This window comes from Sinohyriopsis cumingii, chromosome 12 (assembly GCF_028554795.1).
Source record: "Sinohyriopsis cumingii isolate HCF-2022 chromosome 12, ASM2855479v2, whole genome shotgun sequence".
Taxonomy (NCBI): domain Eukaryota; kingdom Metazoa; phylum Mollusca; class Bivalvia; order Unionida; family Unionidae; genus Sinohyriopsis; species Sinohyriopsis cumingii.
This window is the reverse complement of record NC_142972.1, coordinates 16,041,537-16,066,422: the sequence shown is the minus strand read 5'-3', so window position 1 is coordinate 16,066,422 and position 24,886 is coordinate 16,041,537. Positions and strand designations below refer to the sequence as shown.

The window sequence follows — 24,886 nt, the reverse complement described above, 5'->3', positions numbered from 1 at the left end:
ATAATTGTGATGCTTACATCAATAATGTCATCATCTACAACAACATCTAGAAAAAACATTTAGTGACAATTCTGAAATTCTTTGACAGACTCACTGATGCAAGTTTGACAATTAATTTACCCAAATGCGAGTTCTGCCATGCTTGTGTAACATTTTCAGGACATATTGTGGGACATGGACAAGTTAAACCTATAGATCCTAAGGTCAAGGCTATCTCTGAATTCCCTGTGCCTGTTAGTAAAAAGCAACTGATGCAATTTTTAGGTATGGCTGGATACTATCAAAAATTTTGTTCTGATTTTTCCATAATTACTGAACCCCTGACAAATTTATTGAGCAAGAAATCCAAGTTTCATTGGGCTGAAAAATATCAGGAGGCTTTTGATAAGTCAAAGGTCATACTTAAGACTGCACCAGTTCTTACAGCTCCAAATTTCAGTCAATCATTTAAACCTGTCTGTTGATACAAAATATGTTGGGGTTGGAGAAGTAGTGATTCACAAAGATAAAAATGGTGTTGATCATTCAGTGTGCTCTGTTTCTAAGAAATTAAATAAGCACCAAGGAAATTATTCAACAATCGAGAATTAATGTTTGGCACTGATTTGGCATTACAACATTTTGAAGTTTACCTTAGTTCAGCTCCTTCTTCGATTAGTGTGTTTAGTGACCACAACCCCCTTACTTTCATCGACAAGATGAAAAACAAAATTCAAAGATTATTAAGGTGAAGTTTGTTGTTACAGGAATATAATATTGACATCAGGTACATCAAGGGAAAAGATAATTTAATAGCAGATGCACTTTCCCATGTATAGAAATGTATTATTTCATGTATGCTTTGCATCATTCATAACATTTCGTCTTATGTTATTTTTTTATATAAAAACCACATGTATAATTTATATATGGTAAAAAGAAAGCTTTAGATTAAAAATCTTTCTTGTCCTTTTATGGGGGGTGGAAGTGTTATGTATATTTGATTTAATTTATATTTAATTTATATTGTTTGCTTGTTAGTTTTAATTTATTTTTGTTCCATTACATGGCATTGTAATGTAAGTTATTTACTGGATTTTACATGGTCCTGGAATTAAGTTCAGTTCTGTTTGACCTGACTGTTCTTTTTTATAAACAACTAATAATAGAAACACTGTATCTAGTTTCTGACCTTAATTCAGAAGCAGTGATAGTTTTAGTAAACAACATTTTTTTCTTTTTCTTAATTCTTTCTCAGTGTAAGAATTATTAAGTCAAGGCCACACCTGGATGATGTGATAATTATCATGTAACAAATTTCAATTTCTAGAAGGTTGACCCCCATCCAGGAATCTGTTTTGCATCTTAGTTAGACTTATTACTGAAGTATTGAGAAAGAATTGTCAGTCGTGACTTAACACTTGAGACGTCCAGGTGTTTTATGTTGTGTCTAGTTTGGGCTAACTATTTTATTTTCTTCAAATTATTTTGAACTAAAAATGAAATGCTTTTGCCAAAGAGGTAAATACTCTGGGTTTTTTCCTGGTTACATAGTACATGTTGCTGTAGTCCATTTGAGTGGTTGGTACCTGAGTCACACCAGAAGAGAGAATACAGAATTTTATTCTGAGGAATTTGTTTAGAAGACGTGGTTCAGAGTAATTCAAATGGCAAACATTCTTGTTTTTTCACCTAATAGTTTATAATTTTGACAGATGAGAGAGGGAACCTAACCATTTGACAACACCCTCCCCCAAATGGATTTCTACATGGAAGAAAATTAGTAAAACATTTCCAAAGCCATACAGAATAAAAGTATAAAGTCTTCAGTTTCCCATACAGATCCCATTCATATGATTTGATGACTTCATTCTTTTCTTTCATTGTGACAGTAAGATCTCATGCTAATTAATGTTCACCATATATTAACATTTTCATTTTAATATTTAATATTACATACATTACGCATCTCAAGAGCTAGAAAAATGGAGGTATGTGACCATGTATAGAATAATTTAACTGATGCCATAACAGTCCTTCCAATGCAGCTAGCTAGGTCAGCTTTGTTTGCAAGCTTGTAATTGGTAAACTTGTGCCAGCTTGTAATTGGCAAGCTTATGCGCAAGCTTGTAATTGGTAAACTTGCACAAGCATGTAATTGGTAAGCTTGCGCGAGCTCATAATTGGCAAGCTTGCACAAGCTTGTAATGGGCCTGCTTGCACGGTTTCAAATCTGAGCATGCACAAAGTTATAGCAAGCTTGCTGCAATCTTAAAAATAAGCCTGCAAATTTGGTTTGGGTAGTGGCTCTCTACTTTGCTAAGGGTGAGCTAAAAATGATTTGCTTTTAGGAGTTCTGAAACTGCTTTTTATTAGTAGACTCAGCAGGAAAAAGCAAAGCATTTCATAAATTTCTTTGCATACACACCGTCTCTGCATTTGCTGTGAATAACTTAGACATGTATTCATGGCAATATCAATATCTGGGGATGTGCATAAATCCTGTGGCATGTGTATTACTGAAGAAAAAAAGCTACAGTAAAAGCTGTGTCTGTGGAGTCATGCAAAATAATGAACTACCAGCTCAACAGTGTGACATCAGGATACAGATTAAGATATAAATGTCTCACCAAGCCCATAGTCATGTTCTTTGCTATATTTATTGCTCCAACACAAAAGATTCCCTTGGAGTTGATGGCCTCGGCTTGGGCAAGGGAGGTAACTTCTACTGACCCATGTGCTTGTTTTACAGTCTTCAGCCATTCTAGATGACGGTTTGTATCAAGCTACAAAGTCAAAAATGAAAATTTAACTTGAAAATATGTATTTGTCAAATAAATACAGATTCTGTAGAAAACACAAATCCATTTAAATACATAGGACTAACATAGATAGTATTGTAATCATGACAGTAGGTTTTTAAATGTTAAATAATAACAATTACTAATGCTATAGGAGAACAATATTTTACATCCACCATAAGCAAATAGGAAGTTGTTGCTGGGTAACCTGTAACACTTACTAATGTGATAGGAGAACAATATTTTGTACATCATCCACGATAAGTCAATGGGAAGTTGTGGATAGGCAACCTGGTGGAGTCTTGGGTGAGAAGTCATTTCAGTAAATTCAGTAGATGAAAAGAAGGGTCATCTTACTTTCTCACCATTTGCTTCTATTTGCACCAAATAATATAAACGCTGTTTATCAACACTGTAAGACCTTTGCATACGTGCCATAGCATGACATGTCAGGCTAAAAACATGCTTTTTACTCCCAAAACTTATGACATTGTTGTGCTTCAAAATGCATGATTTTGAGTAATCTTCACAAAAAGACCCCACAAAACCTCAATATATATTGCCAGTAACTATTAGCATGTATCAATGGTATGCAGTCCTGCCTAGAACTCATGTAAAACTATCCTTGGGACAATGATCAAAGAGGCAATCAAAATACAGATCAGGTGTAAACAACACCATTTCAAGCATTACTAAATTCGCTGACAATAGCTAGAGTGATTTGTTAAATCCTTTGAAGGCTGATGTGGGGGGGGGGCATTATGCTAATTTGCATCGGTAAAGCTAACAAAGTGGAACAGCCCAATTCATTTTAAATTCTAGGTAATATCAAATATATTGATAAAGAACAAAAGTTATTACACATCAATGCCTTGAATGAGAATGTTTAAACCATCTGTATTAAAGATTATTGGCAAGCTTGTCAACAGCATAGTTTCTTTTAAGTCAGATTTTACTCTATAAAATGCAAATCATGATTATTTCAGTTATCGGAATAGTGTTCAACTCCAAGTGTGATTCACATTAATTTTGAAGAAATAATATCAAAACGCATTTTCTGTGATTCCAGAAATTTCAGAACTCCCGCTTGATGGAGTTTTACTTTGTGAAGCATAGCAGCATGAGGAACCATTTAATTTTTTTGCACATACAACAAATAACATATCAAGACAAGTCACTCTGGGGAATGTATGACGTTCATAGAAATAACAGCACCACTTGCATGAAACATCAGAACAAACTAGAACATATCTGACACACTGAACTGAACATTAAAATTAGTTCTCTTTATTATTAGTAGTTATCTTAATCTTGCTATAATAATCAACCCATGCTTTTCTGGATGATTTTAGCCATGAAATTGATTGATTCAAAGACAGTAATCAGCAAATACTCATGCTAGCACAACCAACTTGTGTTGATAAAGTGTTAACTGGATAGAGGTATTTATTACTGCTGTATTACTTGTAAGGCCCCCATTAAACTTTAAAATATTATGCCCCCCTCCCTTTCCCCAATGAAATGGTCAGTCCCAAATGTGATGTATATTCATTTTTCTATAGAGCCAAGCATATCTCATGGTTAAAGTTCTGCATTAGATAATATTCTGACAATGCAGACATTATGGTCATCAAGAATAAAATCAGTTCTGACCAGGATTTGCTCGGATAATCCAGCAGTGAAGTTTGATTAACAATACCATCCCTCTCTAATGAATTCACAGATGAATTCTAATTACACTTGTATTACCTTCAAACACTCTAATGAACTAATGACAGCAGCAATGACTGCATCTAACACCTGTATTTTGCCATCCAACTGATTTTAAAGACAGATACTTGACAACAAATTTTTTTAAGTCATTGCAGTTGTGATTACGTAAATATGTTGCACAGATGTGTGTATAGTAATGATATCTGACAATGCTAATACTATCAACTATTTTATATATTATAAGTGTATTAAATGTTTTAAAGAAAACATACAAATTATTTTATTTTATTCAGATTTTAATTTCCAATCATTTTCTATTGGTTTTTATGAAAAGAAATCTTAGTCTTAACTGATAAATTTTCCCTTTCTGGGATCAGAAGCACTGACCCTCCTGGGACTTCAAAACACTTTTGAGTCTTAGGAACAATCAAACACTGTCAGGGAATATGGAAGTATGCTTCTGAGTTGATTAAAATATTTTTGTGAAGAAAACAATTGTGTACCCATGCATCTTTTTCTGTTTGTAGAGACGTTATGTGCTTTATGTAAAACTGATTCCCAATATTTTTAATCTTCATATACATAGTTTTCTAGGTAGTTTGTTTGATATCTCATAATTGTCCTGAATTAAGCTGATGTATATTGATGCTGTCACGAGTTACATTCATATATGCATCAATTAAGTTGATGTATTACATTAATATAAATTAAGTTGCTGTATTACGTTAATATATGTATGAATTAAGTTGATGTATTACATTAATATATATATGAATTAAGTTGATGTATTACATTAATATATGTATGAAGTTGATGTATTACATTAATATATCCATGAATTAAGTTGATGTATTACATTAAGATATGTATGAATCATGTTGATGCATTACATTAATATATGTATGAATTAAGTTGATGTATTACATTAATATATGTATGACTTAAGTTGATGTATTACATTAACATACATATGAATTAGTTGATGTGTATTCATTCTGTGTAATAAATTACATTAATATATCAGGGTTCATACACCTTTGGTGTGACAAAGTTCAAGGACTTTTCAAGGACTTTGTCAAATTTTTTCAATGACCACATTGCCCAGTGCACTTTAGGTTTATTCATCAATGACCATTTAAAGGATTAGTGAGAATACTGTAATTTTCTGACAATGGGCTTCCTAATATTTGTGAAATAGGCTTGAGACTTTATAATAGAGAATATAAAAAAAACAAATCTTAGGAGAATAACAACACTTTATTTCTAAGAAAAACAAATGAATTCAGATCTTTATATCAAGAACAAAAAATAAAATCAATAGATTATATAGCAAATAAGATACTCTAGGTTCAACAGTTCTTGAAATTCTAAACTCCAACTACACTACAGGCTGAGCACTAATAGTGATGGGCCAGTAAAAAAAAATTATGGGCCACTAATTGACAATAATTGAAATCAGCAGCAGTTGTTTACTTATAATTGATGGGAAATTTTTCAGTTTCATGTAAAAATGGCCTGGCCTATTGTCAATCTAAGACACTGCTATCTGACTGATAATACCAAATAAATCAGATGAGAGGAATAAATGCACAACACTTACAAAAATCAACAGGATGGAAATTTTGATTGAGATTTAGAGTTGATAGCCCTGTTATTTGGTCAAGGCAAATTTGTAGAATGTCTCATTATGGAGGTATAATCCACCATTATTTCACTTTTAAGTATATGGGAAATTAATTACCAGGTCTTGTATTATTGTTTTTGACACCAACTGGGGTTGAACACACACTTCCCAGGCATTTTGCTCCAAGTGAAATGGGTAAGCTCTCGCAGAAAAATACTCAGAAAAATCTTCTGTATTTTCAATGCCATGTACATGTGTTTATCCTTTGATGGGTGTGAATGCACCCTCCTGAATATTTGGTACAATCAGAGTTTACAGATACTGCCAAAGTCCACCTTCTCTCTCCAACACACTTTACAAAAACACATCGGCCAACCTCGTATATAGCAATTTGCATAATTTATGCGTACCTGAAGTTGTCTGCAGCAGACAAAATCGATTTCTGGAATAACTTTGATTTATGATAGGATGCATTCACACAGTGTCTTAAAATCGTCCATTGTGAAAGTATGCTGCATGTCTATTTTTTTATATCTGCTGTTGCGTGAGTACTCATCAAAATTTTTTCAGGTACATTTACACATAAATATAAGCACATTGTATATAAAGCAGTCTTTCTGTTAACATGCATACAGCTGTAATTTAGTGACACCAAAAAAGTAAATAATAGACTTCCAGCAGACTTCAGAATTTTAGATCATATGCCAAAAACCAGAAGCTTGGACATATAATAAGAACAAAATGTGACCATTTTTGTGCATATTTTTCATTATCCTTTGTTTTGAGAGTTTGAACAGCTGATTCACCATGATTTAAAGTACAAAGATGTACCGCTGCCACAGAAAATAAACTGAAGAAGAATGATTGTTGGAAAAGATATATGCACTTTTTAATGCTCTCTATAATCAGGTGTGCATGCAATTATAAATATCTGATTGGTCACGTGTTGTAAACCACCCAATAGCAAACAGTTTTATTTCGATTACATGACGTAATGGTATGAAAAGAAACTTTCGTACATCCATTTGTTGATTAATTTTATATTTTTCAAGGACTGAGGATTATTTTCAAGTACTTTTCAAGGACATTCAAGGTAAAATTGATTTTCAAGTACTTTTCAAGGATGAATCGAAATTCAAGTCCTTTCAAGGTACCATGTGAACACTGTATATGTATGACTTTTGTTGATGTATTACATTAATATATGTATCAATTATGTTGATGTATATTCATACTGTGTCAAGAGTTACATTAATATATGTATGAATTATGTTGATGTATATTCATACTGTGTCATGAGTTACATTAATATATGTATGAATTAAGTTGATGTATATTCATACTGTTTGATAAGTTACATTAATATATGTATGAATTATGTTGATGTATTACATTAATATATGTATGAATTATGTTGATGCATATTCATACTGTGTCATGAGTTACATTAATATATGTGTGAATTAAGTTGATGTATTACATTAATATATGCATGAATTAAGTTGATGCATGTTCATACTGTGTCATGAATTACATTCATTTAATATATGGTATGAATTTGATATACAACTATGTCATGAATGACATCACTTTTAATCAAGGTTGTACGTTATCCAACTGTCTTATACTGTACATAGAATTTCTGCCAAACCAGAATTTGTTATGACTTTGCAAGGTAAACATTTTGTTTTCCACCAGCCTAATGATGGCTTAAGAAAAGTTTTGAACAAATTTACATAAAATAAGCAAAAAAGGAGGCAAAATTTTGCTTTCCTTTAGCTAAAGGTCCCAGATATGCATCTATTTATTATTATTTGTATTAGTGGTACAAATCTGAACAGTCTTGACACAACTAAGCCTATAATAACCTGTACCTTTATTTCAGCAGAATTTTAAAAAATTAAATAGATTATTGATTGATTGCATCACATTATACATTATGCAAACTACTCACAGGACCATACAAATATGTCATAGCTTTTTAACCATCAAGTGACATACCAGTTTGTTTGGCAAATCCGGATCAGCCTTCAATTCTTTCCAAAGAATTTGGCACTTTTCCAGCAGCTCTTTGTACCCAGAATTCTCATCAAGGTCAAATATGAGTGGAGCATATCCTGTAGTGGCAGCATGAAGACAGTTGACCTTGGCAATCTCCATGTCCCCCTCCCCAGCTGAGATGCTGGCCAAATCTACAAACACCTTCAGTTCCTTCAAACCACCTGTAAGAATGACCAGAAACCATTCTTACTGAGAAGACAGACAGACATATAATACAGTACTTTCACTAAGAACATGAAGACAGGTTGATAGAAATATACAGGATTGCCATGGTTCAGACAGTTGGCAGTGGCAGTCTCTATGCCCCTTACCCTTCAGCAGAGATGGTGGCCATGTCCACTAATGCATTCAGATCCTCAAGACCTCATGAAAGAATGGGCAGAAATCTCCCTTACCTGGCAAATTTGTATTTGCGTTAAGCTACAGATCTCAAATTGCAGATAAGAGACAGCATCTTCCCATAAGAAGCACTGTAACGACTTAGTCCTTGAAATTTAGTTCTCCACATTAACTGTGAGCCGACATGTAAAGATTCAATGAAAATATTTAGTTTCTCCACACCTGTAATTATGAAGATACTGCAAATTAAATATAATATTACATCACTGGTAGTCATGTTAAGGTCAGTAACCCAACACTTCTGCTACTAAGCTTCCTGCACGTAAACTACAATTCAATGAACCTTTCATACAATAAAAGGCCATACATAAACTAAAATTTTCTGCATACTGTTATCATGAAGGGTGAGCAACCCATTTAGTCTGGTTAACTTATCAACATCACAACTTTAGGAACCATGAGGAAACTGCTTCCGTTCTTTGTTGTTATTGAACTTTAGCATTAACAGATTCTACATGTAACATAAGAGGTTCTGTACTAATTAGATAAAGATTGGTTTATGGGCTCTGATATTAGTAGATATATAGGATCCAATAAAGACCATGTTTAATCTGTCAAAAGGGGCATAATATGTTTATTGCATTTCCCATTTATTTGATTTAAAGGAAGGACATTTCTGGTGAAAACATCCCAATACTGTTATTGACTTGAATCATTACATCCTGAAGATTAAGATCAGAAGCCTGTGGTTGACACATTATAAATTATGAGCAGCTACTAGAGAGATTCAAGTCTTCCTTCCAGGCTTTATATGCTGACAATGATAGCAGCTACGAGAGATTCAAGTCTTCCTTCCAGGCTTTTTATGCAGAAATGAAAGCAGCTACTAGAAAGATTCAAGTCTTCCTTCCAGGCTTTATATGCAGACAATGAAAGCAGCTACTAGAGACATTCAAGTCTTCCTTCCAGGCTTTATATGCAGACAATGAAAGCAGCTCATATAGTATGTAGCTAGTTGAAATGTCAGAAGCAAGAAGTAAACAATGTAACAATCAAATCTATATAAAACTGTCTAGCTGTAAAGAAAAAAATTGCATTATTAATTATTTTACAAAATCCGGATGTTATTGCAGCTGCAGGAAATAACTCCATGGGCCACTGTGATGCAGCCTGCAAGCTGAGTGTTTGAGACCCCTGCTCTACTGGCTGAAAATAATTTCCAGGAATTCAAACCATTTCTTCTTGTTTAATGTTAAGTGCTGAAACCATCAGTGATACTCTTAAAAGATAAGATTTTCAAATTAGCCACTGTGGCAGCCACATTAGATGTTAAGATCAGCACTATTTTCTAAGACAAATATTTTAAAAACGTGGAATGAAAACTCGGAATTATTTTAAGCTAGAAAACACCACCTTTCTTTTCCAAAACCAAATAAAGAACTCTTTAAGAAAAGTTTTCAATATTCATGACCACTAATTTGGAACAGAATCCCAAAAGACTTTTGAGAAAGTAGAACATAAATGTACATAACTATAACCTGTTCAATTTGACAAATACATCACAACTTAAAATATAAATTATCAAACCTTCCACTTTGTCATTTCACTACTTTTGCACTGTATATGCACAATGTAACTAGTTGTAGGCAACTTATCTACAAAAAAATAATAAACTTGTATACTGGTAACTAATTTTGGTTTACACTACATATAAACCCCAATAATATTAACTTTTTAATCTGCTACCATAAATCAGCTCAAAATAAATTCAACGAAAACTACAAGTGATGAGGGATGTGAGGTTAGAAACCATAAAATTCATGTGTTGAAATTCCCCAAGATACTCATTACAAAAAAAAAATTATATTTCTGGGGACGGGGTCCCAAAACTGTTATTACTGTAATCATCCCTTAAGTATTTAGTAAAGTCTGAGAGTAAAATTCACCACAAAGGCAAATTGGGGAGATGAAGGTTACTTACTATTGGCAATAATGCTTGACACAGTGTGGTTTCCAGTGCAAACTACCAAGTAGTAAGCAATGATTTATCACCATATATTTTCATTAACTTTACATATCAAAGAGGATTGGAAAGAAAAGTTTTTTTTTTGTTGTTTAATACTTACTACAATCACACATCAAAGCCATGTTGACAAAGTATGATACCAGACTGGTCTTTATAACTTCTAAACAAAATAAAAATGACACCAATATGGTGCAGACATAGAGGTAACTGGTTCACTTGACCAATCAAATTGCCTGAGCACTTTGATTAACTATATAAATATGTATAGGGTGAGTATTTAAATGATCCATACAGCAAATGACTATCCCAAATGACCGAAAGGTACTAGTTCCACCAAAATTTCCAGTAAGAACTCAATATATTTAACTCCTGATCTGTCATCACTCAATTACTGTACATATTTAAAATTATTTCAAAAATCAATTGGTAGGTGAAAATTCATTTTTTTTCTCCCAAACTTTGACCAACATTTGCAAAATTTAGAGCTTTTTCCCAGTCAGAAACAAACCTATTTTTCCCCCCAACTCTTTCCTAATTTCCTGACAGTGTGGGGACCCTGTTGTTTAATTGGGAAATTCTGATGGCAACCTAGGAATCCCGATTTGCCTCCAAGCTTAAATCCGGGTTGTATCATAAATATCCTTGAAGCCTTCAATAAGAATAGCTTTTGTAGAAAATTGACAGATTTCAGGCATCGGAGAGAAAATAAAAGATGATACAGATTGAACGCCACACATACCTTTCATGGATTCCCTCAGCCATTGTACAAGACGCTTACACTTTATGAAGTGATCCAGGCATTTGGTTTTCTCTGATGAAATTTGTTCCAGAAATGCACAGATTTGAAGCAGAGATTCATCAAATTCTTTCATCATTTTGTTTGAAGCATTTTCCTGAAAATAAACTTTGTTAGTTCTAAATGAAATAAAATTAATTCAGTGAACCCCAATGTAAAATCATAATTTCTGTCAATTCATACAAGATGACGATAGTTTGAATTAAATGGCCAAAACAAGTCATAAAATGCAAGTAAATTATTGAACCAGGCATTCCTTTTAGCATTCTCATATAGCAATGCTTACCATCACAGAGAGGATACAGACCTCAGTTTTAAACAGTGGTCTGAGTTGAGAATAGGCCCCTCTCACTTTTTAACCAACTAAACATGCATAAACATTCAAACATTTGTCTGAGAGTGGAGAAAATGAATCGATGAAGAAAGTGTCATGCAAAGCCAATCCATCATTACTTCGTGAGGATCACACCAACCCTTCCCCCACATCACTGCCAGGATGCTGAAAGTAAAATACTTGACAGATGCTGTCAAACTTGGTCAAATTCTGTTGACCGGTTTGTCTTATATAAGGTTGTTTAAATGTTGGTTTTTTTTAGTAACATGACCATTGTAGATTGTCTCATTTGGACAAAGACATTTACATTTTGTTATATTTTTAGTAATGGCAGCTATATTTAATAACATGATTACATCAGTTGTACTAACCTGTACTAACCTGAAACCCTTTTATCCTACAGTTCATTCTAACAAATTTGTTTGTATTCTAGTGGTAAGACTTTTGATTTTTGGCACCTGCAGCCATATTTGCATTTTTATAAATTTAAAATCCCTTATGCCACAATGATTTCTCTCAGATCTGGTCAAATTCTGCTGTGCAATTTTTCAGAAGAAGTTGTCAATGTTTATCTATATTTAGTAATGGCAGATATTCTTTGACAGTGGATCAATATCACTTGGAAAAGCTTCCTAGGCCTTCATACCAGGATATTTTCTTTCAAGTTCAGTCAAATTCTAATGATCAGCTTATATGAAGAAGATGTTTAAAAGTTTTTCTATTGTTAGCAATGGTGTCCATATTTGATGGTATATCAGTATTATTTGCAAAAATTTAAAAGTCTGTCATGCTAGGATTAAAGATGCCAAGGGGTAAATGATTAATTAAATGAGCCGTAAGGTACCCATTTAGTTCATGTAAAAAAAACCAACATGTTTCCAAGATTATATCTTGTGATGTCAGGAGCAAGTGAGACACAAAATAACAAAAACAGTTCAAAGCTAGTGTCTTGTGTCTACTGGCTGCTGCATATTTATTCATCGTTGACTGATCTAATATTTCTGACAGGTGTGACCACTGGGCCATGTTTGTTGAATAGTTTCCTTGTTTTCTATTTATAGGAACTGTACATGACACATTTCCAAGAAAACAGATGGGTTTCTTGAATTTGAAACTATGTGTCACGGATCCATTATATTATGGTACACAATTAGATAGCAGACTAGTCTATATGGGAAAAAAAATGGTGCCAAATATTAAGCTAAACTGGCATTATCAATGTGTCTCATGAATGTTATATGACTGAAAAATGTTACAGGAGAAGGATTTTGTTAAACTGAAGAACATGCTGCATTAGGAAAAGGACAAATCAAAAGCGCCTTAGAAATTTTGATAGAGGAATTGGACTGTTGTGTATACAGCATAGAGAATTTGTGAACTTGACTTTACAACTATTCAACAGAAGTTAGACATGTAGACTAGGTCAAGTGAGTGTTGTATATAATAATTTATTATTTTGTTTTTTGTCTGTATTCTCATACTAAACCACAAAGATTTAGCCAATTTGTGACAAGAATTTGAACTGTAGGTCACGAAAGTAGCAAAAATAAATGTATATTTTTCATGTTTTTTTTTTAAATTATGGCATGAAATTTCACAATTAAACAAGACTTAACAAAGTCGCAGTTTGATTGGGATTTTATGAACCTGTAAGTGCCTGAGGGATCACATGAGATGGAATTGGTCATGTGATGAGTCAGTCTTTAGAGCATGATCAGCTTGGATGCCTCAGAGCACAACAACAGGGTGGGATATGCATGAAGATAATTAATTTGCATATGGGTGGGCACATGATCCCTCAGGCACTTACAGGTTCATAAAATCCCATTAAAACTGCGACTTTGGTAAGTCTTGTTTAATTGTGAAATTTTATTTCCCCTTTAAGTGCCTCCGGATCCCATGAGATTTCAGAGTTTACTCATCCAAGCACAACAATGAAGAAAAAATAAAGTAAAATGTATATTTGTAATAGCAGATAACATTATAAAGAACAATATATAAGCATCTGAGAATGAATCAAAATTTTTATAGCTAGGACTTCCCAAGCACAGCAATGCTGAAATCTTAAGCTATCTGATACAGGATTATGATAGAACTTGCAAAAAGTGCAATCATTACTTCATCCTTCAGTCTTAATAATAGTATGCAAAGACAGTTTCATTTTAGCTGCAGCAGTGCTTGATGCAGTTATAGTGCTGTGGGCCCCAAAAATGGATGTAATCAATCACTGCCTCCTTCATAACAGTCTTGATCCATCTAGCTATGGTGTTTTTAGCAACAGCTCTGAAAGGAGGTTGTGTGGTTATCAATAACTTTTTTCTCATTTCCCCAAAAGGAAGAAGTTTTACTGATGTATTCTTGTAAGGTTTCAACTATTCATAGTCTTTTATCATGATATGCAGAAAAAGTCATTTGTGATAGATGCTGACTAGGTTTACTTTGCTTCAAAAGGTCCCTAATTCTGAAAACAACTCTATCAGAACAAATAGTAATATCATCAATATTTATAACATGCAAAGTTTGGCATCTCTGGCCACTAAGTAAGGCCAACAGGATCACTAGTTTCTGAGTCACTTGTTCCAAAGAAATGTTCCCCAAGGGAAACAATTTTTCCAGATGCTGAAGCACAGTTCTCACATCCCAGCTTATGCCATATCTTGGCAAGCATGGCCTACGTAGAAAAACTCCTCTCAAAAATCTTTTTATGAGCACATTATTACTTAGGTCAACATTACTACTTAATTTAACTAAACTAGATATAGCAGATCTGGCAGTGTTGATGGAGCTGTAACCTAAATCAGAGTCAAACAGCTCTGTCAGGAAAGCCAGGACCAATTTACAGGTGGATCAAGGGGATCAATATGTTTCCCAACTGAAAAGTGCAACCATTTCTGGAGATGTGTCCAATATTGTTTCCTTGTAGATTCTCTCCATGAGTTGAGTATGACACTGGCAGCTTGTCCTGATATGCCTTTATGGAACCAAGCTTTCCTGATAAACGAAACACTGCTGGCCAGGTTTTCAACAGTCGATATTCCTTGAGTGGATCCTGAGTCAAGGTCAACAGGAAGCGAATCTGTGGAAGAATGTATGATTGCTGAACAATTTGTCGCAAAAGACAGGGAAACCAGGGCTGTGTTGTCCACAATGGTGCTACAAGAACCACTTCTGCACAGTCGTCTACTATCTTCTGAAGTACACATCCCACCAAGCTGAAAGGTGGGAACATATATAAAATTAGGCCTGACCGCGTGACAGAGAAAGCATCAATGGCCCATGCATGTGGGTCTGGTCTATATGACACATATTTGTGAATTTGATGATTCAATCTAGAGGCAAACATATCAATATTAAACTATCCAAATGTTGCAAGAATTTTATTAAAGATTGCTTTGTTTAACATCCACTCTGCATCATCATTGAAATTCCTAGACAGGTGATCTGCTTCTACATTATTCTTCCCAGGAAGATGGCAAGCACTCAAACAAATCTGTCTTTCTATACACCAAAACCAAATATCATGGGCCATTTGATCTAGTAATCTCTTCCTACCTCCCATTTTGTTAATGTAGGCAACAGCTACAGTATTATCCATGAAGATCCTAATGTGTAAGTTATATTTGTATCCACAAAGAGACTTCAATGTCAGGAAGCAGGCCTGCAATTCTAAAACACTGATGTGGCTCATTTTCTCAGTATTACTCCAGCAACCACCAGTTTTAGCATCGTCTGTCTCATTTACCCCTCCCCATCCCATAAGAGAACTGTCACTCTTGATAATAATATCTGGGTTACCTCTGCAAATAGGCGTAAAACTGATTTTAACATTTTGGATCCACCATTTAATTGAACCTTTAACATTGTTGGAAAGAGAAATTGATGCATCATAATTGCCCTTATGCATTTTCCGTAATCTATCTTTTTCCCTTTCCAAATGTTTGTAGTAGAGAGGGGCATATTCTAAGCCTGGCTCACTAGCAACCATTGTTCCTATTAATTGTGCTAATTCACAAATAGTCAAATGTTTTTGCTTCAACACTGTTTCACAAAACTCAATCAGTGCCTGTGTCTTTCCCTCAGTCAATATAACCATCATATTTACTGAATTAATGAGAAATCCCACAAAGCTGATAGTTTGTGTAGGTTGCATAATGGATGTAGTTGGGTGTATTGTAAATCCTAAATCATCCAATAATACAGCAGTATGGCACACATTGTTTTGACACTCTAAGTATGTTGAACCTAGAAGAAGACTATCATCCAAATAGACAACATTGAGATATCCCATCTTACACAAGGAAGAAAAAACAGGCTTCATTATTTTGGTGTATACTCGTGGTGCAGATGCCAGTCCATTTGGTAACCAGGTGTACTGATACAATTGTCCTTTCCAGTGAAAGCATAAATATTTGTGAAAAGCAATGTCAACTGGAAGAGAGTAATATGCATCTTCCAGGTCAACAGAAGCAAAATAGGAATCTTTGCAAACCATGGTCAGTGCTGTTTTTAATGTCTCCACTTTAAAATGGTGATGTACCACATGTGCATTGAAAGCATGCAGGTTAAGAATAACCCGGATGCTCCCATCATGCTTTTTTCAAGTGAAAATGTTAGACAGATACTTTACACAGGCAAAGTTTATTCTCTCCAATTCTTACCTTTTTCAGCAGTTTATCAATTTCAGTTGCACTGACAGTGGATTCTTTGTCAGAGAATTTTCTCTGTTTTGGAATGCAAGTTTGGACTGGGCTGCTATCGAGTTCAAGTCTATAACCTTTCAGATTTGATAAAATCCATACATCAGAGGTTATTTTCTGCCATTTTTTAGCACACTTAACTAACTTTACCAGCAACAAAATTTTCTGGTGTATTATATAAGGCTGGGAAAGAAACTGTGCTCTCACAAATGGGAAAACTGCTACTTACAGTTTTTGTGGAAGATGCAACACTGCCTCTGTTCACAAATCTTGACGGGGGCTTGTAAATTCTCTTTTTGAGGTTCTGTGGTCCCCATTGGTATGGTTGCCATTGATAGGGCTGGGACCTGGCCCCCATCTTGAATAAAAAAGACTTGGGTCTTGCTTGAGCACCTTTATAATTTGAGTATCTTCCAGTGTTTGAAGCTGAAAGCTTTCCAGACACTTTGTTCCCCATCTGCTGAGCATCTGCAATATTTTTAACTTTTGTAGACAGATCATCTCCAAACAGGAGGTCAGTTACCTTATTTTGGGGTGCAGAGAGAGATTGATAACTGTAGTGGAGATCCGGCTTGATCAGTTCTTTCCTCTTATGAGACATGTCACAAAATCCAGAAGAAAGCATCTGCAATACATCACCAGCATCTGCAAGAAGTTTATTTACATTTGTAGTTGTACCTTCTAACTTACTATGTAGTAATTCATCCATGAGCCTGAGAAGGGGAACACTAGCTTTAGCAACAGTTCCTTGGAACTTTTGGAGCTTGGCATCCATCTGTTTTGTAGCTTTGTTCATTTTTGCTCAAATTTCGGGATTTACTTTAAGCACACTTAAATTCTGACAATTTTGTGGCTTTAAATGTTTTTCACTCATATCCTTAAATTTATCCTGTGCTATTTGGGCCCGAATCCTGCATTCACAACTTTGACCAAGCCCTCTTGAATGGGCGGCCCACAACGTTCATGCACTTCATAAAAGTCGGAAAGTTCTTTCAGGATGTCATTTCCTTCATTTTCGGAGGGTAAATTTGGTGGTGATGTTACTAACTTTTAAAGTCCATGCTCAAAGTCATCAACATCTTCCTCACTTTCCACCCTGGTGTTAGGAAGATCGCTTCCCTCGTTATGCTGAACTGTTTCCGTCCGTACACGTTTCCATGCTGGTTCATCAAGTCCCTGCATATCAGCCATGTGTTTTTTGCTAAGATTGTCAACTTGTAACTTCAAAGTTGTCGCCATAGCTGATAAAATTTGTCAATAATTCAAGCTGATGGTCCCACATCACTTGATTGTGTGTCACTTGTCATTCAATAAGACTGTCATCTGGGTGCCGCCATTGTTGTGCAGAAGTCATGTTTTCTGTCACTGACTCTCTTGAGATTTCACAGTCACATGTCAAACTTATTATCGGTAATGACATTGTCCCTTTATCTGTCGATGCAGAATTTCTCCTTGATTTGCCACTACAGGGCTATCATTTTGCATACTTGTTCCTCTTTGGGAATCATTGCATTTTGTTACAACCATGATGGAGAAATCTTTGGCCTTATCAGCTAAACGCTGCTTGGCTATATTTTGCAATATTTCTTGCAATAGTCCATGCCTCGTATTGACAAGATACCTTTGGCTTTGTCCCGATTCCGCCATTGTGCAAAGCTGTGCAAGAGACAACACACTCAAAAACGATGAAACAATGAAGTATGGTACAGTTATGACTGTATAAAGCCTTTAAAATGGGAGAGAAAGTTTCTGCCCGTGCTGATTTCAAATTTGCATGAAAGTTCAGCTGTAAATTACTGGAATCTTGAAATTTTAAAACTCAAGAAAAACACAAAGTACCAACTCCTTGACGCTGGACCATTCACAGACTCATCACATGACCAATTCCATCTCATGGGATCCTGAGGCACTTACAGGAGGAAAAAAATATATAGATTATTCATTTGATGTTCAGATATACTTTTTTGCCACTTATATTTGTAATAATTTATATAATTAAATTATAACTCTCTGGGTGGTGGCATGTATGACCCTACAGCAAAGTAGTTCAGGTTCGCATCTAATACAATTTCCCTTTCATTGAGTACCTGGGTAACCAATTATTAGAACTGACAGGTATCAGGTAGACTTTACAAAAAACTTTGACAGCTTTAGTAGCGTGTAGGAAATCTGACTGGAAATCAAGTTCAACTCAGATTATCAGCAGGCTGGCTGAGATGGTGTCTAAGATGTTAGAGAATTTAAGCGTTTTTCTTTCTATGTGTATTTTTATTATCAACCTGCCAAACTGTGTGCCATGGTAACCAATGCTGATGATATTCCTTGATAGAAACAAATACTCAAGGTCACTTGGTTTGCTGTTTTACATTATGTCTACATTGTGATTTTTCTTTACACGGTCTAATCAACAATGTATTTTCCTTACATTATGATATTTAAAATGTACACTTTTATTTATATATACATATACTCTGCAATTATGTATAGACTTAAGAATGTATTCCATCAGTTTGTGACCTTTATATTTAGGTAGATACTAGTTTTTGTTTGTTTGTTCGTTATTTCTTATCCTTAATTTAAAGTTTGTTTTTGCATGGTTTACTTCATCTAGATCAACAAAATATCATTCATGATGAAAAAGACACTAAACTTGTTGTCTATTCTTTATCCATGGTAACAAAAAGCAGTTCAAAAAATCTTTTTACAAAGTGATTTTTGCATTGCGTGTCATGTATTCAATATTATTTGTTAAGTTTTTTTCAAACTGGACTTCCAGATGCCTGCAACTGAGGGAAACTCTCATCATTCAAAATAATGAAGAATTTCCGAGGAAATAAGTCTTTTTAACTAATATCACTGCAGCAATTTTGGATGTAAAATGTACCTTTCTTATGAGAGTAAGGGCAGTAATAATATTAAGGAATTGCGGCTGATTTTGTAACACATCTGCCAAATGCAAAACCTTCTGTTGTGTTCATATGCATGCCTATATTCAAGTTGGAAAGCTACTGTAAGAATGCTGAAGAATGATATGGTGTTTCCAAAATTCCAAAGACGATACCTGTATCCTTTGGTTAATCTCTTTCAAAGAGGGCCAAGTGGTTTTTGTTTTTCTAATTCTTTTTTGTTTTGTGGTCTTACAGATTTAATGTTTCTTTCATAACAGTTATTTCATTTAGGCAAAAATGTATGGACTTGTATTTTTTCCCTAGACTTTATCAGTCTATAAATGTCCCTCTCAACATTTAAGATTGATTTTTCAAATTTACGACAAGATACCTATATTTTGTTAATTAGCTTGCTCTTATTGCAAGGAAATAAAAAAATTCAACATTTAACTTAATCAAAAGAGAGATGGATCTGCATACGGATGCCTAAATGATCATTATGTCAAGCTTCCCTTAATGATACTGAATCCATAATCTAGCAATTTGATGATAATGATCACTACAATTAATGCACTCATATTTGTTGTCCACCTTTTTGGACTTCTCTTCTTCATTATCATCATCCTCATTACTGATATTATTATCATCACCATCATCATCATGTTGTACGTTTTAATCAGATATTAAATATACAACCTACTACATGCCAATCTACCTGTGATGCAATTGTCTTGATTGCTTCAAAATCACCACTCAATTCATAAGCTTCTGAGACATTCAAGATGGTCTTTGCCCCATCAACACATGCCTCCAACTGCCGATACTGCTTCAGCTGCTTTACCCTTTCTCTAGCTGTTACATCTGACACATTTATCAACATCATTTCTTCCACCATTTTTTCTTCATTGTTTCCGTACATTTTCCCAAGACATTCCTCCAACTCAGCAAATGATATTTTTCCATTAAGAAGCTTATGCTTTATTTTCTTCACTTTCGCATTGGCTGGTTTCCAAACTTGCTCATACACTTCATCAAGGGTTGTGGCTTTTGATGCCTGTCCAATATCTTGCCACAGGTTCAAGAAAATGCTACTTTTGAATGACTCATGGAGAGGCTTAAGGATCTGGACAACTCTATCTGATAGTTTGAAGGCTGTAATCTTTGGTTCAAATTTTTCTGGTACAGCAGATTCCACATTAGTTGGTTGACAAATATCTTTTATGGAAAGGTTTCGTTTCTCCTCCAGGTATCTCATAGTTTTCTCTAAACCAATATCTTCAGATTGAACTGAAAAAAATATAGGAGTTATTGCATGACAAAACTTGTCCAAAATCCAGTGTACTCAAAGATCATCATTCTCAATGTTTCTTTCAGCAAAATATTCAAGTGAGATAATTTTTTGGAAGTTTCTAATATAGAAAAGGGAACACTAGTCATACAATCAATCCATTTTATTCTATATACCCTGGACAGTATGTATATAGCAGCTTTTTACAGCACCTCAGCACAACAGTGGTTATAAGGTGCCAATAATAGTTAACATTCAAAGCGTAAAGGACAGAATGAAGAATAAGGAAATACAGTTCTTTTTTATTACAAACATTTTTTTAGCACTTTTGCTTCTTCATAAAACAAATCAGAGAAAGACAATTGGTTTCAAGCATTTACCTGCCCGACTTTAGAAATTAAATGGTCTCTCCCGAATAAAGACTTGACACTGGCATATGTTCAACAGACCATTCTCAACAGTTACAAAATATTTACAAGGTTTAGCATCAAAAGGTGATGTCAATTTCAACTTGGGAAAGGTATGTTTCTATCATTAGAAGCCATGTGACTTGGTATGTTGTATTTAACAGTCCCTATTATGATCTTGCAATTAACAACACATAACTGTCAGTAATTGTTCTAAACTCAACTTGTTACTGGAATGATAACTAATGTGGAAAACTGTCAAATCTCAGATGTTCAAACATTTTAATTTCCAGCAAATTAATAGCCTACTGCATCAGTATGTGTATTTCATTTTAAGTCTAAAGTGTATGTCCATGTGGTCATGTAGGTGCCTTTGTTATCTTATATAAAAATATTAATTGTTATTCTAAACATTCTACTAATTTAGTTGTACCAAAATCTGCTCATTCCTAACTGTTGAGTGATCTGCACCATGGATGTCATCAAAATACTTCTATACAAAACTTACTGACTGCCATTGACTGGGCAATAAACTGAGTCAAGAAAAGCAAAGTTCTTTATTTTACAAAGTTCTCATTTTACTTGGTTGAATTGCTTTCTTTGATCACAGTTATGAATGAGTTGGTTATTTTAAGATAGTTTAATTAGATTATGTACAAAATAACATTTATAACAGTGTTCGATTGATCAACTGAAATGAGGTAACCAAGATACAACCAGGGCTTCTGGTTCTTAAGAATGCAGAAGTTGTATGCCTTTTAATGTTTTTTAACTTTTATTCCACCTCCTTTATTTGATTAAAACGACATAATTGACATGATAATAGAAAAGGAGGTCAGCTTTTTATTTAGTGCAACAATACAACAAATGCTTCCTCTAGTCCGATATCAAAACATGGTCAGCACTTAATTAGGTTCTCCAAGAAACACTCGCAGACATAGCTGTTATGGTAGATTGATACATTTTACATTTAATTACAAGAGGTCACATTGCATTTAGAATGATTACACTTCAAAGCAACTAAAAGAAAGAACTAGAACACGAATTTCAATTGATAAAAAAATTATTTAATTGGTATTTATTTATTAAAGTACTGCCACCACTAGGCGTGACACTTTCATTGATTGAAATTTCCTTGAATATCATTAATTACCATGTACTATGAATGTTGTTTGTAAAGAAAATGTAACAAATTATAGGACCTTTTATTAAAAGTGGATATTTTATAATGTTGGTTAAAATTTCCAGGTCCTATCTACCATTTTCAACAATAAAACAAGCAATATATCAAAGTTTCCATTACCAATTTTGATTGCAATTTTCTTCAAGTTCAACAAACAGGGATACATTTTTTTGGCATTTTCTGGTTTAAATCCATGCCTGACCCTGCATTATAAGCAGGTTCATGGTTATCATGGCATGAGTTATTGATGGAGTGGTGTACTTGTGAAGATCACTTCTAGTTGATACTATGAGAAGATATTACCACATAGGTTTTCCTGAATTTAGTTTAGGTATATACTGACCTGAATGTACATGATGACAAAGCTGGACCAGAGTTGCAACATATTTCTTTTGTGTGTAGTAGCTGTCCACCTCTAGCTGACGAATTTTCACAGCCTTGGCCACATTTAGAGGTTTCCCATTTTCCTCATTAGACTTTTCAAACATGATAGCAATCAGTTTTTGAAACTTGTCTTCAGCAGCTTTTATCTGTTCCAGGTCTCTGAGGGTGACTGTTCCATTTTCTAGAGCACGCACTCTGTCCTCTATGAGTGATACAGCTTGAGTTAGTTCAAGGCAGGTCTGTGACTGGTCTAGGTAAAGCTCTTTTTCTTTTCCATCTACAGATAGAAATTTATTATATAAAAAAAACCCACATGAAATTGTCACACTTGTGACTGACATTGTAATCTTTAATGATTTTTGTTCCCTTTTATCAACAACCTAATGACACATCAGCTCCTACAAACATTACTTGTATTCAATGAATGATGATACTCGATACCATTCTAATAAGGAGATACCAAAACGTCATATGACATGAATCAAAATCGTGATGCCAGAAGACAGAAATAATTGAATAGAAAGATGAATAAAGTTTTTTCTCTCACTATTATAGTTTTTTCATTAACAATTAGAGAAGAGTTAGCTATTTACAAGAATAATTCTACAAACCAGCAGCTTATGTGGACTGCTTATATGTTATTTGGTGGAATAGTGGCCTGATTATGCATAGAGCCCATTTAGAAGCAAAATCTGGTTCAAAATAAAGACTGTTTGAAAAGAACAGTCATCACACAGTTTGCATGTTTCAGTGTGAGGTATCTGTGTGCATGAAGTGAGTAAATAGCTAGAACCAGTCTGCCAATGCAGATTCTATGGTTACTTGAAAACCAAATATATATATGTCATGTATCACTTTGCCAAAGAAATAAGTATAATGAAAGTGATGCAAGACAAATTTATTGGGGGGGGAGTGCTCTGAGGTGGTCTATGTATGTGGCCTAGGTCCATATTAAATTTTTAAAATATATTTAATATTTAGCTCTAGCTGCCTCACTTTCTGCATAATTTTAAAAGTTGTCATCATAAGTTAAAACTCTTTAAAAGGTATATCAAACCAAAAAAAGTAAACAAAATATAAAATCTTGAAAATACAGGATCAGCATTTCTTCAAAATTTTGATGATTTTCTCTGGTGGTATATCATAAAAAAGAATACATTCTACTATATTCTGACCAAGATTCACCTTTCAGAAAGCATGCATGTGCCATATGGAGAAAAAGTGTCTCTCATAAAAGATGTACCCATTAATGGCCAATTACATGTTACTGCACCAACTTCACATGCCAGAAAGTATTCCAAAGACAACCCAATGTTAACGTGACCATCCATTAACATGAAGTGTTCTGACAAGATTTTCAAAATGACTGCCACTGTAGTCATATTGGATGTCGTATTAGCATCTTGAACTAGCTACAGATCTCAAGAAATCTTTTAATAACCAGCCCAGATCAATATATAACAGTGAGAATAACAAGAATTTGAAGATCACTGCTGTGGTGGCCATGATGGTGATCAGATCAGTATCATTTTCAGTTAGGAACAACAACACTTAGTACATTGTTTTTTGGTGTAATTGCTACATCAACAGATTCCACAGTAGTTACAAATAACACAATTTTAAGAATGTTCCTGTGGTGCCCATGTTGCAAGCTAAATCAACATCAATGCCATTTAGAACCAACATCTCAAAAGAAGTTTTCTATCAAAAACCCCTATTTAGATATGACCATTTCCTTAGAGTAGAAATGGCTATAATGGATGTAAGAGATGCCATTTTCATTTTCAAGTCTCTCTCTCTCTCTCTCTCAATATATATATATATATATATATATATATATATATATATATATATATATATATATATATATATATATAAAAAGAGAGAGAGAGATATAGGAAAGTTTTTTATTTTAATTTACATGGTAATGTTTGAGTTCTGTTCCTTTCTGTCAAGTATGCTTTAGAATATTAAAAAGCTTGTTTGACAATTGAATTTCTTTGCTTTTAAAATACTGATCTAGTGGGATGAATAATGAAATGACACAAATCACAGCAGCAATTGTAATATATGTCGCAGAAAAGCACCAAATTTGTTCTAACAAAATTACAGACAAGATATTACAAATTTGCCGAAGTACTTTGGCTTTTTAAGTTTATCAGTTTATTAACAATTATCTTTCTTACAATGTGGAATGTTCGAAGTGAATTTCCAATGAGTGAAACATTTGCTTTATATAGTACACTAATAAGAAACAATGTATACAGGGCTATTACCATTTTGCAATAAATCAATTACTATAATATATCAAGGCTTAAATTAATACAACAGAGGAAGAAAACAAAAACAAGTCCAATCATTATTCA

At 34.1% G+C, this 24,886-nt stretch overlaps 1 protein-coding gene across 1 annotated transcript in view; it reads right to left on the bottom strand.

Moving 5' to 3' along the window:
• The window catches only part of LOC149786031 (E3 ubiquitin-protein ligase rnf213-alpha-like), a 451,244-nt gene that overhangs the window by 330,263 nt on the left and 96,095 nt on the right, over positions 1–24,886 (bottom strand). Inside the window, exons 20-24 of the mRNA XM_089978103.1 lie at positions 22,480–22,797; positions 19,974–20,545; positions 11,283–11,436; positions 8,119–8,339; positions 2,610–2,765 (exon numbers count right to left, since the gene is read on the bottom strand). Coding sequence (XP_089834229.1) covers positions 2,610–2,765; positions 8,119–8,339; positions 11,283–11,436; positions 19,974–20,545; positions 22,480–22,797 — 1,421 coding nt within the window. The remainder of the gene's footprint in view (positions 1–2,609; positions 2,766–8,118; positions 8,340–11,282; positions 11,437–19,973; positions 20,546–22,479; positions 22,798–24,886) is intronic.